The sequence below is a fragment of the Drosophila subpulchrella genome, chromosome 2L (genome assembly GCF_014743375.2).
Source record: "Drosophila subpulchrella strain 33 F10 #4 breed RU33 chromosome 2L, RU_Dsub_v1.1 Primary Assembly, whole genome shotgun sequence".
Taxonomy (NCBI): domain Eukaryota; kingdom Metazoa; phylum Arthropoda; class Insecta; order Diptera; family Drosophilidae; genus Drosophila; species Drosophila subpulchrella.
In genome coordinates, this window is record NC_050610.1 from 8,233,198 (window position 1) to 8,252,043 (window position 18,846).

At 35.9% G+C, this 18,846-nt stretch overlaps 2 protein-coding genes across 3 annotated transcripts; one reads left to right on the forward strand and one right to left on the reverse strand.

Moving 5' to 3' along the window:
* The first annotated feature begins 2,284 nt into the window (after positions 1-2,284).
* LOC119546379 (protein peste) lies at positions 2,285-9,692 on the forward strand. The gene is made up of 5 exons (XM_037852613.1): positions 2,285-2,528; positions 6,493-6,671; positions 6,845-7,153; positions 7,749-8,268; positions 8,683-9,692. The coding sequence occupies exons 2-5, from the start codon at positions 6,531-6,533 to the stop codon at positions 9,405-9,407; spliced, it is 1,695 nt and encodes a 564-aa protein (XP_037708541.1). The 5' UTR covers positions 2,285-2,528; positions 6,493-6,530; the 3' UTR covers positions 9,408-9,692.
* A 279-nt stretch (positions 9,693-9,971) lies between these two features.
* LOC119546380 (alpha-tocopherol transfer protein-like) lies at positions 9,972-18,846 on the reverse strand. 2 transcript variants are annotated; one of them, XM_037852614.1, is made up of 8 exons: positions 18,575-18,846; positions 11,865-12,129; positions 11,715-11,806; positions 11,003-11,156; positions 10,819-10,944; positions 10,574-10,752; positions 10,360-10,510; positions 9,972-10,296 (listed from the first exon to the last, which is right to left on the reverse strand). In XM_037852614.1, the coding sequence occupies exons 2-8, from the start codon at positions 12,049-12,051 to the stop codon at positions 10,250-10,252; spliced, it is 936 nt and encodes a 311-aa protein (XP_037708542.1). In that variant the 5' UTR covers positions 12,052-12,129; positions 18,575-18,846; the 3' UTR covers positions 9,972-10,249. The 2 variants fall into 2 exon arrangements, with proteins under 2 accessions (XP_037708542.1, XP_037708543.1); XM_037852615.1 differs by lacking the exon at positions 18,575-18,846 and adding an exon at positions 15,028-15,043.

An 18,846-nucleotide genomic window follows, 5' to 3' on the forward strand; every position in this document is an offset into this window, starting at 1 on the left:
TAAAAAGCTTTTGTATTGCACGGTTCTTATGTTTTATATGTCAGTGTTCAAAAATCATTAAAAAAAACTTTAAAATATATTAAACACAGTTTTATTCTTCAAAACCACTAAATATATTATAATAATATGATATAAATAATGTCTTCTTTTTTGATTCCATTGAACCTTTGTTTTATGTTTCGAAATTGTATTTATTAATTTTGAAACTTTCTTTTCAAGTTTCTGACCTTCTTTCGAAGTTTCAGAAGAACTTCTAAATTGGGTTTAATTTATTCGGAGTTTTTCATCTTTCATTCAGCTTTAGACGTTTCTTTTGGAACCTTCTTTCTGAGTTTCGGACCCTATCTAAATGGATTCTTCTGCTGGAATATTTAATGTAACCAACACAGTGTTATTCTTCAATACCATTAAATATAATTTAATAATACAACATAAATTATTTCTTATTTTTGATTCCTTTGGAATTTTTTTTTGTGTTTCGAAATGGTATTTCTTAGTTTCGGAGCTTTCTTCTCAAGTTTCGGAGCTACTTTCTAAATTTTGCATATTTTATTTGGAGTATTTTATATATTACTCAGTTTTAAACCTTTTTCTTGGAGTTTTGAAAGTTATTTCTACATTTTGGACCTAATTCTTTCTTAAAAGCAAAAATACGAAATTCAAACATGAGTCCGAAACTGGTTTTTACGTTTCTGTTTTTAACGTAATCGTAACGTTAGGCAATGAACGGCATAAGGCTGGTTGCCATGTCACCATCTCTGCTGACTGACAAAAACCGTTTGAAATTCAGTGGAATGGCAATCGTTGCCCGAGACCCAATTCGAAGTTAAGGGATGAGTTGACCCACTTCCGCTTGCTCCACTTGTCAACATTGCAACACAATCTGCAGCGGTAACTGACCCCTGACCCAACTAAACGCTAATCCCAGTGCGCACGCCATGTGAAAGGCGGCAAAACACTAATCCAATAAAGGAAGTCAGCCTGAATACGCACTGAAGCAACGACATCTGGTTGGTTTATTGCCTCAGCCAGCGCCGTGGGTGGTTTTTTTATGCTTATTGTCCGGGAAGTTTCTGGCCCAATGATAGGCGAAAATAGCCATTTGAAACTTTGTTCGAATGGATCGCCTGTCGATTTACGCAGCTTACAAGTGTATGAGGTTAGTCGTGCATGTTTGGCGTTCTGTTCACCCAGTGCTAATCATCTCGATTAGCCGCATTGATAAGGCTTCGACAATTTGTTATCAATTTCGGTTTCTGCTTTACGATTTGTTTACTTTTCCACACGCCACCCGATTCATATGCGAAAATCCGGTCGACTTACGAAAATCCAAGTGCATTAGATTTCCCATTCGCAGATTGTGAATTTGCCTAATGTGACCTAGTTTAATCTGCATTTTCTAAGCTTGCTTGCGTTATATTCTTAAAATATTTATAACTATATTTAACGTTGTTTCGAATATATCCGGCTTTAAAAGTTTAATCTTTTAAAGTGTTACATCGCTTTATCAAGATCCATATAATGTACTAGCACTTACTTATCGGTAAAGTAAATGGGTGTACGTTTATTTCCTTAGTTTTTAATAGTATAATAAGCCAAAAACATTTTTTAAATTTGTTGTATAAAATTAAACTACATTTTGTTGTGGTATATTTTACAATAATTTCGATAGTTAATACTAAAATAATAAGGAATACAGATTTAAGTATTATTTACAAGCTGTTTAAGCAGTTAAAATGTTGACATAAGCCAAAATATAACCTTTTAAGATTATAATGTTGTTATTATAATTATTGAAAGATATTTCTGAATTATCAAAAAGAGTCATAACAATGATAAGGAGTTTATGGATTTTTTTTATGTATTTGAACAGTATCAATGTTTTGTATTTAAGATGATGAGCTTAATTTTAATTATATCTTACTTTTTTAATTTTCAACAGAAATTGTGACACTGTTGTTATGGATCACTCCTGCTCCCAGATGCACTTTACAGTTTAGAAGTCATGCTCGCGCTTCAGATTACATATAGTTTAATTCAAAATTCAATGACAAAACTATGGAAAGCCTGAAGCGCAAATTAACCCAAACACCCACTCGCACACACACACCATTTCTCGGATACTCGGAGCTCTTCTCAAGCCCATTTCCATTTCCATTTCGCTTTCCATGTGCCGCACTTGACTGACATTCATCGGCCGCAGCGCAGAGACCGCTCCGCTCTGCCCCCGCCCCCCGTTCCACCGCCGCCTCTCTCCGGCGACGCTGCTCGCGGTCCGTTCGCCGAGAGTCCGCCGCACAGTCGCATCGAAGCCGCCGGGCAAAGCGGTACCATTCTACGGACCTTTCTCGGGACTTTCGCGTCTACTTTTCCGGTCTCTGTGTAAAGTAATCCTCCGCGTGCTCAAGCCTTGTTTCCACATCCTTATCAAATTTCAATTGCCTCGCAAGGATAGCCGGAACCACGAAAAAAATCCAAATTGAAAAACAAAACCCGTGATTTGTTTTTATTTACCAAATAACAGTCAAGTGAGTGCCTTTAAGGAAAAACAACCTTGGAAATCCTTTGCAAATATCACCAATATCACGCAATTTCTTCGCATTTCCCGACTGGCCAACTCATTTAGTTTTGGCTTGATTTGGTTTAATCGCCGGCAGACTTATTAAGATTACAGACCATTAAATGAAATCAACTTGACAAGAATGAAAAACAGTCGCCAGACATAATATAGATATATATATATAGGTATATGTAGTGTCAACCCATAATATACATTCTTTTTGTGTTTATATTGGCTTTGTGTGGCGTTTCTCTTTGAAGAAATAAGAGTGCCGGAATGCAAAACAAAGGGCTTTCAGCTTCGGCTACCGGACGACCTGTTGATTGTGTGATTAATGTTCTAAAATTAGTCGGGCAACTTGACAACCCTTGGTGGAAACAGCTGCTCAAGAAAATATTAAGCATACGACCCGTTGACTAAGTTGAGCCCAAGAATAATCCTTAGCAGTTCTACTTCTTTTGTGCGCAATCAATTTATTTAATTTGCTTACAAAATAAAATTGAGAGTGTTTTAGAAGCATAGTTACTCAACCGAATGGGCCTTCTTAAAAATAATAAATTATAAAATAAACTAAGTTCATGGTTTGCATTGTAAAGAAGACCTCGTCGATAAAGAATTTTACAGAAAAAAAACTGCATAGTACTTATTTCAATAGATCTTGTAAATGAAATAATTTATTAAGTCTTAATAAAAGGTTTTATTGAATAGGGTTGCTAAATTCAAAAACTTGTCGAGATAAATTGAGTTTGTAATTATTTTAATACGTTTTCTGAACAAATAATAAATGATTAATTCTACAATGCACAAAAAATATTTTACAAGTAATTTTTGAAAGTACATTTTTTTGAAAAAGAGTCTCGCATACAACCGGTATCATTTAATGTTCAAGTCAATTAAAAGTTAAATTTTTCAAATTAATTGCAGTTGCGTGTGCCTTTATCAACCAAGAAATGTTTATTGAAGATTTCGTGTAACTCTGGCTGACTTAATAGTTTATTATTAATTTATTTATATTTATTTAAAGGAATTTCTTTATTTGTAAGACTAAACCTTAGTTTCAATGGGTTATCTTTGAACAAACATCTGCTAATAAACTCATTGACTAGAATTGGAATTAGTTGCTCACTATTTGCATATATTAAAAATGTTTAACCCAAAAGGTAAAGATTTTTTTTAATTTTAAAAATATATTTTTATATTTTTTTGTTTGTTGTCTGCAAAGCTTTCTTAGAACTAAAGAAGTTTCTCATGAATCTTCGTGCTAATTGCTAATTAAATAATCAATATATTCAACAAATTTGTGAATCCTCAGTACAAACAGCTGTTCCACGGCAAAATTACTCATCCGCACCGTTTAAATATAGTTCAAGTTTATGGAAACTGAATTTGTTAGCCACTAAAGCCATTGGAATTTGCAATAATGTTTTATTTAAGAATTCAAACAATCAATCAATTAAGAAGTCAAAAGGGCTCAAAACAACTTCAGTGACTCAGCAAGCTCTTTACTAATGGAAAACTTTTTTAGAACGAATTCAAATTCCATTGAGTTGAAAAACTAAAGTACATAAAGTCTGCGTATACCTTTTAAAATATCAAACTTATTTTTGGATTCGCACGCCCAATGGGACGACACATTGTTTGCAAATTACCAACACAAAAATCTTTATTTATAGTTTTTGGCTTGGGTTATAAGCATTCGAGTATTTCCGTACTGAAGGCTGCGAAAATTCAATTACATGCCGATAGCTCATTATCAAAGAACTCAGCCGAGCAAATGCAAATTAGATGACTGTTTACATGACGCGGTTTTAGTTTTACGAACTGCGTCGAATCTGTGACTTGCGGTTTCATCTCAATGGCAAGTTATGTGGTCAAAGGCTGTTGGAAAACAGCAGAGAAAATTGAGAAGGTGCTGACTTGGTTTACATTAAAAAGACGATCTTAACGTGTCACGTAACTATCACTCAAGACTTCCGACTTATAACAAGTGCACTTGCACTAATTAAGTGTTAGCTTATCGAAATGACACTTTACTACATTTCTAATTTGCTTGCCCTTTTCAGTTAGCATTTTTATGGAAATGTTCACAAATCGTTTCAAAATATATTCACTTTCCCAGTGACTTAACTTCGAAGTTCAATGGTCCCAGCTTATTTGCATAGAATATGAATAAAGCGATCAGTGGAATCATAAAAATGTTAATATAAAAGATCAAGAACCAGAAAGAAAGGCACGAGTTTGCTTAATTTAATAATGAATGAAATATCTCGGGCAGCAAAAAATTTTAAACTTAATTAAAGACAATTATTCAGTGTTGAGGTTTAAGGCTTGAATGGAAATTTTCAATGAACCTGTTGTGCACTGAGGGAAAGATTTATCTTTAAGTTAATATACTTAAAAGAATAATTTTTTATTTGTGTTAAAGATAACATTATTTTTTCAAGCCAAATATTTAAGACATTTAGAGTTATTCTTGATCTAATTGAATTAAGTAAAATATGCGCGATGAAATCTATGTGATGCACCTGTCCAACGTCCATTCCAATTAAAACTCACTCCAGAACAATTGTGGAGACAATAAAAAGGCGCCGACAAATGCCCGACAGGCATTCATCATTCAAAAGACATAATCATATCAATTTACCAGACACCAGAACTCAGCTGACACGCTCCCGAATAAGCATTTATATGTGGGTATATATATAGATTCGTGTTCGTATTCATGTGCAATAACGGAAAGTGTCAAAGACCCAACCATAGCTCACAGCGGGGTCAATTGATAGACTCAATTATGACGATATATCACAGAGATGCCAACCGGTCGCATATGTACATATGCAATATTTATGCTGAACTGATACATGGTGATGGGAACTCTGGACAGATTGGTCGAATAATTGTCAGGGGATGGGTTCTCGATAAGCGATAAGTGCAGTGCAGTTCAATTTCCTCAATTATCTGTGGCTTCCTCATGGGTCTGTTTACCTATGAGTTCAGAATCCCCTTATCGGGCCACAGTAAAAACCACAGACGTGCGGAAAATGGCTTTCCCTTTTAAAATTTAAATACTGATTCTCCCTTTTAAATATTAGTCATGTGATATAAAATCAAAGATCACATATTTCTCATCCGATTACATAGTCCACCGTTATACGTGTTACTTGTAATTTCATTTAATAATCACCTATTGCACATATAGCTTACAGCGAAGCTCGAAACTATCATAACTAATTAAAACACATCATCGTAGAGTGTCGGGTGAAGCTTTGTAATTATCACCACTGATACGGGCTTGACAATAATTCTGTATATATTTACCGGGCTATAGTAATATTCTACATGAGTGTAAACAGCAATTGAGAGTCACGCTTTGCTTAAATTGATTCAATTATATTGATAAAAATAGACGCTATGGGAATTCGTCACTCAATAACGTGTTGCGTATTTTGCATTTTCCCTCTATTCGATTCTTTGTTGGGCCTTTCTTTGTTCGCCATATTACATTAATATGGGTTTTAATGCATTGTAAATATGAGATTTGATTTTACATATTATTTGTTTAATTTCGTTCATACCAGGCCTAAAAGTAGGCAACAAGTATTGAAACAAAACCCTTTCTAAAAAAAGGAACTTGGTATTATTAATACAAATCTTTAAAATATATATTTTAGAAATTACAAACCTTATATAAGTCTTTATAAATTTTTTAATTCAAGTTCAATATGAAAAACCCCAATTAATAAAAATAAAATAATAAAATTATTCAAAAAATAAAGAATAAATTATAAACAAGCTTAAAAGATTATCTAAAAAATTTTGTCTGTACACTTCTTTTTACTGCATTTATGAATGGCACCCATTTGATCTATGTTTATATGTTTTTAATTCCAGTAGTCTGTTAATATGTATTATTATCTTGCATATCATTACAGGGACTATTAGATATCCCCACAGCTGCCCAGCGTGAGCCATGCCAACACAAAACAGCGCGATGTGGGGCCAAAAAAGCAATCGCAAGTTAATTATCGGCGTTTTCGGCTTCTGTCTGGGACTATTTGGCATATTGTGCGGAATGTTCTGGGTGGACCTGTTCGATTGGATCATGCAGAAGGTAATCCCAGTTCAGCCGTATGTGTTAGCCCGGCCAGCTGCATTCGATTAGCGGCTAAAGCCAATTGAGAGCCAAAGAAAACCCGCCGCCTCTCAATTGGCCCGAGTCAGAGATCGAGGAAAACTCGTTGAGATTTTCAATTAATTCTAATTGGTACTTGTGCTCTTCGGCAGGAAATGGCTCTGGCCCCCGACACACGTGTCTACGACAACTGGAAGAGTCCCCCGATGGATTTGAGTCTGGACATCTACCTGTACAACTGGACTAATCCCGAGGACTTTTATTTAGGGTCGGAGAAGAAGCCACGGTTCGAGCAACTGGGTCCCTACCGCTTCACCGAGCGGCCCGATAAGGTGGACATCCACTGGCATCCCGAAAACGCATCCGTGAGCTACCGCAGGCGCAGCTTGTTCTACTTCGATGCGGAGGGCAGTAACGGAAGTCTGGACGATGAGATTACCACCCTCAATGCGGTAGCTCTGGTGGGTACCCAATATTTATTATAAGAAATATTAGTAAAACTCAAAATCATTTCAATAACGTAATAGTTGATGCTCTAAAAACAATTATAAATATAATAAAATCAAATCTAAGGGCTACTCAAAAATATGTTCGAAGGTTTGAAATACAGTTCTAGTAACAATGTTTAAAGGCAAATCAAATCCATTACACGGTTTTCCAAACTAAATTAATTCCTAAATTGCTGTGAAAAATTTGTTGACCAGGGTATACGAATTTGCATTTAAGAATTGGTAAATATTTTTTATAAACTTCATTAAGTCCCAAATGTAGTGTTTAACACTTTAAGTTGATTTTTAAACAGTTCTCGCATTGGTTTACCATTTATAATAACAAAAAACCATAATTATTGTTTTAAGTTTTTTTATTTATTTTTATGGAATAAAATCTTTAAGATAATAGTCAAGTTATGAAATTTCTTAAAAAATATTCTTAATATAAAATCAAGTAGATGGTTGCCAAATCTCTTTAGCTCAACTAGAAAATATACTTACTATAAACCATTTAAAAGGCCAAAATAAATAATTTAGTTTCCTCTAATAACCAATTTATTTTTAGTCCGCAGCTGCCACAGCCAAACACTGGACATCAGTTAAGCGTTCCTTGGTTGACGTTGGTCTCAAGATGTACAATGCAGAAATGTCCGTCCAAAAAACGATCGACGAACTCCTCTTCACCGGATACAACGATGCCATGATCGATGTGGCCATTGCAATGCCCATTTTCGGTGACGATGTGAAGGTGCCATTTGATAAATTCGGTTGGTTTTATACGCGCAACGGAAGCGCCGATCTCACTGGTGTATTTAATGTATTCACGGGCGCCGATCACTTGTCCAAATTGGGTCAGATGCACGCGTGGAATTACCAGGAGAACACTGGATTCTTTAGCTCCCATTGCGGCATGACCAACGGATCTGCCGGAGAATTCCAGCCACAGCATCTCAAGCCCGGCGACAGTGTCGGCCTTTTTACGCCGGATATGTGCCGCACAATTCCGCTGGACTATGTGGAAACGTTGGATGTCGAAGGACTACAGGGCCTAAAATTTTCTGGCGGCCCTCGATCTGTTGATAATGGTGAGGTTTGATGAAATCATTAAAAAATCATTATTGCTGTAAGTCGGCTTCAAAACATATTATAGGTGTCGGATTTTATTTGAAATCGTTTTTTAAAAATGCTGTTTGGCGAGCCCTGATACGATTTTTTATAAAACCGATTCATTATTTAATCAATTTGATTGGAATCTGAATTTTGAATAAAACCGTTTTAAATAAAATCCAACATTAACCTATTATATTGACACAAAAAAAATTTTAAGCCGCCTTATAGCTATAACTTGAAGCCTTATAAATGTTCAGAAATATATATCTATAACTTTTCGGAACATTCTTAAAACGAGTGCAACGAACTGTTACTAACGATAGAAAATCGTAATTTATTTGTAAATATATTTGTAGAAATAATATTATTATAATATCATTTTATTTCAGGCACCCTGTATCCCGAAAACCTTTGTTTTTGTGGTGGCCAATGTGTTCCCTCGGGCGTGATGAACATCAGCTCCTGTCGCTTTGGATCTCCAGTTTTTATGTCCTATCCCCACTTTTTCAACGGAGATCCGTATTACGTCGATCAGGTAGAGGGAATGAGTCCTAATCAGAAGGATCATGAGTTCTATATGGTGGTGGAGCCAAGTACTGGAATTCCCCTGGAGGTGGCTGCCCGTTTTCAGGTCAACATGCTTGTGGAGCCAATCCAGGGAATCAGCCTGTACACAGGAATACCTAAGATATTTTTCCCACTCATATGGTTTGAACAAAAAGTGAGAATCACTCCCGAGATGGCTGACCAATTGAAGGTTCTCCCGGTTGTCCTAATGTCCGGACAAATCTTCGCCGGAGTTTGCTTGGCGATTGGAATAATACTCCTTTGCTGGGCACCAGTTCAGAATTTATTATCTACTTGTCAGAATCGTAGATACGATCTGAAGACTCAAACCAAGACTAACGGCCAGTACAAAAGTCGCTCCCAGTTCTCCAGTGCCGAGGAACTCAAGTCCAAGGCCTCTACTTTGGCCTGCGAAAAGAGCGTCAAAGGATCTCCCGACAGTTCGCCGCTCCTCGAAAAAAGCCCGAAGGCAACTATTACCAAATCCCAGACGGGTGAAAGTGTGGCCACAGCATCCACAGCCATCAGCGACAATAAACAGGATTGAACAGGACCATCGCATCCACGCCATCTAGATAGTTAAGCCGTCCTAGTGCTTTAGTCGTAGTTCATAGTTTAGAGACACTCTAAAATACCCAACTAAAACTTGCAAGCATTCCCGTGCCTATGCCAAAGATTAGATAGCCTACGAAGTCGAACCATATGTGTATATGGCTGTCTTCGCTTAGCTAACGAATACTCTTTTTACATTCCTTAGTTGTTAGATATGTTTTGTATTAAAATGTTTTCTTGACCAATAGTTATGTGTCAAATAAAATCTGTAACTATAAAATAAAACTATTTATTTTTAGGGGATCAATACAGGGGCTAATCCATAAATGTTTAAGCCACCAAATTTATACATAATGATCTAAAAGGGGTGTAAGCTAACATTAATCTTGAATATCCCAATATTCGCTCTCCAATCTGTGGGAGTCTATTTTGCCGTACTTAAAAGCTAAGAATGAACCTTGCGATTATTTGTAAAAGAATTTTCTTATTGGATTTTAAAACTTTCTAATATACATTTTTCTCGTTTTCACTAAACGTCCATTTTTAATTTTAGCAACAGTTGTTTTAATATTTTTTATTTAATAACAATATTACAAAATATATAGTACATATGGTTTCAAGTTTAATGCTTTGCTCATGAGCTTGAATCATGAGCTTCCGAATTATTGTAAATATTTTTCTGAACCTTAAATTTTAAGGGCAAAAAGACTAAGACTTAACGTACGACAATATTTGCAATATCACAAATGACCCAACTTACGTTACTAAAATACAAATCGAAAAGGGGAATTGAGGATTTGGTGGACTTGGGGATAGTTTGGCGTTTTTCTTGTACTATTACTTCTTCATTTTGTAGCCCTCAGTGTAACCATAGCTGTCAGCGACTGGAAAATAAATAAAAATTATTTAGAATATACAGATAATTTAAAATTTAAGAAGTTACTCACGTTCATAATCCTTGGAGTAGCACTCGAAGAATTCTCCCAGGAGTTTACCAGGGGGCAGTTCCCAAGTGGCAGAACCACCATATTTGGGAGGCAAGGCACTGGCCTCGATGTGAGAGATCAGGGACTTGTAGTCCTTGCCATGGAAGAAGATCTGAAAAATACGAATTAACTATAAGAAAAGATTCTGTAACTTCCATATTTTATGAAAACTTACCCTCTTGCGCAGCTTTTCGCGAATGAATGGCTTGAATATGGCAAAGAGCATGTTGAATATATATGAATTATTCACAATGTGAACTGCCTTCAAACGCATGCAGATGCATTCTTGAATATAATCCAGCATCATGGCGGCAAATGACGGTGTAAATTGTGTAATGTGGCTAAGTGGCAGACCTGTAAAAAGGTTAATATGGGTTAATAAATTGGTATAATTGGTAATTAATAGGTAGACTTTATTACCCTCCATATCGATAATGACAACGGCGCCGCAAATTTGTGAGTAAGGCTCCACCATGGAACCCAGAACAGTCAACTGAATGCCACGGAACAAATCCACCAAAGGGACTTGGGATGGCTTCCACTTTTCTATAAGAAACAATTCCTTTAAAGATCTTACAAATTTTGGTTAATTAGTAAAACTTACTGCCTGCTTCCAACACTAGAAGACGACGACCGTGTTGATCTCTTTGAGGCAGCAAATTCAGAATATTGGCCTCAAAAACGTTTCTCAACTTGCTGGGAATTATGTTCTCACAAGCGATTCCGTACTTTAGTTTCATGTGATAGAAGTTCTTGAGCTGTAAGTATTAAAGAGAAAAACATTGTTAGAGTAATATTGAAACATAAAGACAACGGATAGTTAACGAAAAAAAATGTGATATCCTAGGTATACTTTAAAAAAAAGTCATTGAAATCGAAAATACCATTCAAAATTATAAATGTTTGTTATTATTCCATTCCATGATTTCCTATTCTGTTAAATATTTTTTAAGCCGCGCTATAGCTACCCTGCAGTATCATTAATCGCTCTTTATTCAGTTAGTCACTGCAAAAAGATCATCACCAAGCGCTTTTTCACTAGTGGGTTCGTAGGAAAAGTGGTGATGATTTTAGCACAGGCAAACCCTACAAATTCATTACTGCATAAAAACTGGCTCAAAATCATCAGCGCCTTTCTAGCACCACAAAATCACCTTTTCAGCATATTTTCAGCACTATAATATTTAAAGAGAGATATAGACTGCGTGATGATTTTGTGCCAGTGTTAATTGCGGAACTGCAGGATATAAACAAACCTCAAAGCTTAACCAATCATAACTCTAGCAGTTCTGGCTTCTTCATCAAGTATCACTTACCCTTTTCAAGGCACTTTCTGGATAGTAATGGGTGGGGCGCAGGAACATCATCATGTACTCATCATCCATCGGCAGGTTCAGGTACTTCTCATCTGGGTGAAGTAAGAATTATTAAAAACTTGAATAAACTTTCTGTAATCCTTGACTTACTCTGAATAAGTTCCCTGAGATCCTTGATGGCCTGCTCCTTGACACCGGGCACCTCCCTCAGCTCGTCCTGCGCCTTCTTCAGGGCCCATTCCGGAGCTGGATCCTTCTCCATGCGAATCCGTGCCGAACCCAGGTCAATGTAGGGCAACTGCTGCTCATCGTAGCTAATGCACTCCGCCTTGCCCATTGTGTGGATGTGATGTGATATGAGATCTGAGATCTGGACTCCGTGATCGATCTGCCGCTAGGTGTTCACCGGTTCAGGCTGCGAACGAGAATGAAATTGTTTTGGTCTCGACTCAAACATTTTGAGTGGTTTGGCAACCATTTCCTCAAAGCGATTGGCACAACTGGGTTACTTCCGCAGCTGGGCCAAAACCGAAACGCAAAAAACAAAAGCTAAGGCAAAAGCAAAAGCGGCAACAGTTCAATGCCTTGCGCCAATGGAAACTGTTAAATATATTCGAGCTCGCAGATACAAATATGTATATATGACTCAAAGCCGATCTTCATTAGCCAAAGTCGCCGAAAAATCGCCACAACGGAAGAAGAGGCCGCCGGACAAACAGGTAAATATAAATATAGATATAGATAGATTGGTAGACAAAAGCGCCCAAAACTGGTCGCAAAACGTGCGTCTGGCGGCAAAAAACAGTAGATACCCTCACAACAAAGGTTATAGAAATTCGGTCAGGGCGTTTCTGAACTTCTTGGGTCATTTATTAAATTTTTAGAGCCCCAGATACCTTAACGGAATTAAATAATATTTCCGTTTTAAATTTTATGCGAATTAATTAAGTTATTTAATGAAAAAATATAATAGTATAATTTGAGTATTTATGAAGGTATAAAAAATAATATATTGGTTTTTTTAACTGTTGAATAGGGATTGGTCTATTTGAAAACACATATAGGATAAGAATCTTTCAAAACATATTCCTAACCCACTTTTTTTCATGAGCTTGCTTGCGTATACGTGATATCAACATACTTTTGCTAATATTAATGCAGTATATATAAAACCAGACGTCTTCTTAGGGTCTACGCTCTTCAGACATTCTTTTTTTCTAAAAAAAAATATTTTTATTTTCCGTCTATACCAGCTGATACGTGTCCCAGACGACTTGGCAACACCTTGGCTAGCAAAACAAAATAGGAAAAACTCGGCCCGATGACGTAGCACTTGTGAGCCGGCGGTGATCTATGTGCCCTGTCATGAAGGACTTGACAATGGCACAAAAAAGTCGAACTCGATGTCGAGAAGCCAAAGAACGTGGTCGAGTGAGCCGCAGAGTAGTGCGAATCGGTGCTGGCCATTAAATCTGATTTACTGCTGCTCTTATGATTCCAAGCAATTAGTAAGTTTTTTTGATTTTCGATTTTTTTGTGCGGTCAACGCGAATAAAGGTAAAAGTCAAGGCCAAGAGCGGAGATTGTTGGATTATATTATTGTAGATTGAAGCCGAAAACTCGAAAAACCTCATATGGACATAGGTGCTCGTCATTCTGGCCATGTGTCGCTGGTTTTATGATTTGCGTTGGCTTCCAGAAATTTCGTCAATGAATCTTGGGTAATTTATGCCTTTATTTATTTTGGGCCTTTTGTGTTTGGCTTGGTCTTTGGCGTGGAGTTCAACAGTCCATAAAGTTATGCGCATACTAATTCGTTGGTCAATCTTGAGTTCGGGTGTTGTAAAATCCAATTAAAGTAGAAAAATGAGTGACAGAAAATTTGGGCGTGACATGCGAAAAAATATAAAATACGACAACTAAGTGTAATCTTAATGTTGAGACAATTTCGCACAGGTTTCGTGAGTAATAGTGATTGCCAATTACCCGCACGCAAAATGTCAAGTAAATTGCTTTAAAAAAGGGTTAATATCACGTTATAATGCTTCAAAGAATATCACATAAGTTTGTGCAATTTACTAGTCTTCACACTCCATTCAAGTTAATTTGTTTATCACAGTCAAACTAAATATGCAATTTAGTAGGGAAGCAAAGTTCTGTTTAGCGATTGTCACCTCATCTAACAAATAGCGAATGAGTATTAACTACGAGGAAATGATCTTTGATCAACGACTTAATATTATTCTCTTAGCGTTTTTTCCATTTTGGGAAAATCGCATTTAAATTTAGTCACTCAGGGTACCCCAATACGGACTCATAGTGAATCAACAGTTGTGGAATCCGGTTTTTATCGTTCCTAAAGTTTTTATATATGTTGAAGAGGGAGTAAACAATTTAATTGAAGTTGTTTTTCCTTGAACTAAACTTGAACTTTCAAGATGGAACCCTTTGGTTTAAAATAGTTTTGTTTATTCAAAAATGGAATATGAAATAACTTTATGAAAATGGAAATAAATTAAATTTTGAAAAAGAGAAAACCGATAAAGAATTATCTTACAATAACCAGTTCTTACGAACCTTGGTTTTACGATCTACCCCAGGTCATCGTTTGCATCCTTGAAAATAGTCCTTCGGGTTTTTTCCATTTAAACTTGTTTAACCAGTAATAATTATACTTTTATGAAAAGTCAAACTAAAACAAGATTCTTGTGTTTCTGACAACGTAGGAAGTCCTTTGTGTTTTTGATGCATACGTTTACTTTATATGTAAACTGACTTACAAAGCAAAAAATATTTTTCCATAGGATTGGTTTTTTTAATGTATACATACATGTATTTTTAGACCTTCATTCAATTATTAAATAATAAACAAAGTAATACATTTAGCTATTTTACATTTTGAGATACGAAGCAAGCAATGATTAACTTTTACTGCTGTTTGAAATTTTCCGCTGTAGTAATCACTAAAAAGAAATCGTCCCAAATTTAATAAGTAGGAATTTTGTAATCTTCAGTTTTAATTAAAATCAGGAAAATCGGACTTAATAACTACTCAACCCGCTTTTAGCAAGCTTGAATGTGAACCCTGTTTTTTTTTTATGACCCACAACAATGTACTACGAACCCAACCTCCCGGATGTGCTTTTGACAGAATCTGATGTTTCCATTGGGGGAAACCTCCACCAGAGTCGATCAAAGTCTGACGTAACTATGTAATTACCACAGTACACCGAGAGATATATATTTAATAGCTGGGATTATGTGCCCCAACTTCACCTGCCTCAAAAAGCGATTCCACTGGGTATTAACTCACTTTATCTGGCTGAACTTTGTGACCTTTCACTAGCCCCAACCGAATTGAACTGAGGGCTTTTAATTTCTGTTACTTGAAAGCGGAAATTGTGGCCCCGAGAAACAAAGTATAGTTGAATTATAAGAGAATAATCCCAGTAGTCGGTTTGCGAAAGCTGATAACTGGTATCGCACAACAAAAGAAAGAGAACAAAGAATCATTAAAATTCAGTTTTAAAGTCTAATCGGGTTATGTCCACCCATATAAACGATCGATTATTGTATACAGATTAGCAAACAACAGAAATAATCCCGAAACAAACTGCTGTCTAATCGATTCCATTTTAACTGCCGGCTAGTTAGGTGAATAAAATCTCAAACAACGTGGTTTAAAAATACAACAAAAAATGCACTTTATTCTCAGAGCCAACATGATATGCATAAATAAACAAGTCATATGAAAAATGATCAATACCATTAACTAGCTTGCTATTAAATGCAAATTACATTTTTTCTCTTTTATGCATTTATAGTATTTTGCAGCGATTGTCTCGCCGCCAAAGATGACGAAGCAATTGTTTAGCTAAGGCCAAAGAAATAAAAATAGAAAATCCGATGCTGTAAATACCCTTCATTCAAAAAGTATACCAGAGGCCGTATTAAAATTCAAGTATAGATTTAATCTTATTATCGCCGTCAAATAGGGTTGAATTAATGTAACAATAGTAGCTTTTCCATGAATATTTTTTTTTGGTCTTGGGAACTTCAACGGCTATGGTAAATCGTTTTTTGGATAGGATATTATATTAAATATTATAGATATGCATTAAAACTGATGATCTTACAAATTAAACTGCTTATACAAACGACTATACTTGAGCAAAGTGAAAAATACATGTTCATCAGACAGACTATCCGATTAATCCATCAAAGCCGTTATAAAGAGTTTATTAAAACTGGAACACTTGAGCTATTAACTAAATGATTAAGATAATAAATTGACTGCAACTAACTTCAATATCAGCACAGTCTTGCCCCTGACTCCTAAATGGGTCAATCCAGTTTACGAATACTGTAAATATAGCACAATGTCAACTTTGATCAAAAGTCTAATGCATATCTCGTGGCTTGCATATCAATCTATTTCGCGAAGTAGGCGATGTTATTTTTGTTGTAAAGATATAAACATGTGCGATTCCCATTTGCAATTAGCCGGTTATAAGCCAATCAATGAAAGTAATCAAAACATTAAATGCAAATTGGGCTCAATCTAGTTGGAGACAGGAGAAAATCCAGAATTACCAGTTTAGGGTAGAAAATGACTTTTAATCTTATACAAAAAATTTCTGTCATTGTTAAAATACTAATTATTTCCTCATGATTTCCATTTTATAAAATGAAGTTCTAGAAATAATTTTAACAAGCCACATTTTAGGAATTAAAAAATGTGTTTGTTGTTTAAAATGTGCTAGTGACAATAATAATATCTATTTAGGTAATAAAAATTGAATTAGAATAAATACTGTTAATACCTAAATAGGTATTATTATAAAGCATTAGCTTTGAAACTACAAATAAATATTTATGTATTTACAATTTGTATTCTTGTTAGTACATAAACTTAAATTGTTGGAATATTGTTTTCATACAACAAAATATTTCTTCTTAGGTTGTTACAATAATATTTTAACTAAGCCTCTTAAAAATATGATTAAATTTTTAGTTTATTTAACATTAAATTAGCTCAAAAAATATATAAATAAAAATTTAAATTCTTGTAATTCATTGCTATGCGCAACTAAAACAACATTTTTTGTAAAACATGATCTGGTCCAACAATAAACAAATAAGACTAAAGTATGCCTTAAACATTACAAGTCAGCATCTGAATTTCTTGGCTCACCCACTGAACCGGCTCGTTAAAAGATAAATAAATACTCGACTCGAATGATTCTCGAGTAGCAGGAATAGCCGGTTTCGATTTCTTTCACAATGCCAAAATCAACCGACTCGATCGTACGGCTATAAAAATTCGCCTTCAGTTCCAAGTACGATGGCCACTTCTGTGTTTAGAAATATGTAAATTTCCAGATTCAATAACGGCTCTTTATATATTTTCGCAAGTCTCTGGTATCCTATCCTTCACTTGACAAAATGTTAACAGTTTAAGCAAATTTCGAGCCCACACACACACGATCGACGGAAAGATGTTTAACTGGTTTTGAGTTCACTTATTTTTTGGTGACTCTTTGTAATCCCCTGTCGACTGAGAACCACAAGGTCGTTTAAAGTATGTGGATATAGAATTATGCGGAGTTTGTAATGCTTGAGTACATGGGAGGTCTAAACAAGTTGACCAAATATCACGTCTAAAGACTATATAAATCGGGGCAAATCATTATAAAGCAGCCAATGTTTTGGTGTCATTAGAGCAAATGCTTTAATTGCCCAGTGGATCGGCTGATTGGCGCCTGAAATATTTATGAACTGCGACCATCGATCCCGTGAATCAACAAAAATTAAAGTCAGACGGAGCGGGACAAAAGATAGCCACCAATGCCGGGTGCAAGTGGGACGGCAACATGATGCGACAATTTGCATTTCAATTGTGTTACATTTGCATGCATTATGAAGGTGACAGTAGAGCCACGTTAAAGAGGACGACATATCAGAGGACAGATATCAGCATGTATTCATAGAGTCTTAGTAGACACACTATTTTAAAAAATATATTTATTTGGAAAATACATATTGATGATCCTTAGATATTGTAAAAGAAAGAAATGTACATTTACACTATATATATTTTTTTATTATTTATTTTTTTTCATTTACTTTTTCAATTATTTCTAGTAGATAAAATTCTCCAATCTCCTTTTTTTGCAAAATAAATTCCAACTTTTATCAGTACTTAAACCATTGCAAATGATTTGTAATGGTTCATTAGGTTGTGCCCCCCCCTCCAACTTAACACCATTAAAATAGTTTCAAATTACCACACAACACCACTCCGTCGCACAATTGAGCTGTAAACAAAATGCCTAACCCCAAACGACACTGTAACCATTTTGTTCCATTATTTTGGCTCATTCGAAACCACTTCACTTGCCACAGCATAACACCTCTTCAACACATTTTCACACACTCAGAAAATGGTGTAATATCCCAGCCGCCCGCTCATCTGCCTAAGGCAATTCCCACTTTACTTAACAATATCCACACAGATATTATCAGCTACCGAAGATCAGATTATGAATGGGTAATACTCGGGGATATGGATGTTCAAAGGGGAGGGGTTTTGTCGGAATCGAAGCGCACGCGCTGACGAAATGCAGTCGACGTCAGCTGCAAAAAAAGGTAAGTGGTAATTGTTTTTATGGCCAAAAGCATGAGAGCCGTAAGTTGCTTGTGGCAGGTAAGCTGGGTAAGCTGGGTAAGCCAGGTGGAGGCAGAAAGTGTGTCAACGTAGCCGCGCATGCGCATTGCCCAAAGGCAAAAGTAAAATCAAATCTACAAAGGCAAGTGCCCAAAATGTGCTTTCTATGAAGCATAATGTTAACGCAACTTACCGCAAAAATATACACACAAAATTATACGGCTCAAACAGTACGGAGTATTTGTTTTGTTTTTGGCAAAGTTAAAATTAGAGATTTCACGTTTCACTGTAGACGAACTTTTGCAATTGGCCAAAAAGGCAGCGGAAGAGGAGGTGGAGTTTTTGGGGGGTGTTTTCGATTTTTTCGTTTTGCAGGCAGGACGCGAAAAGACAGGTGCGAATCTTGGCGGAATAAAAGCGAGAAATGCGGCGACGTCTAAATCGCAACGCGGTCAAAACAACTCT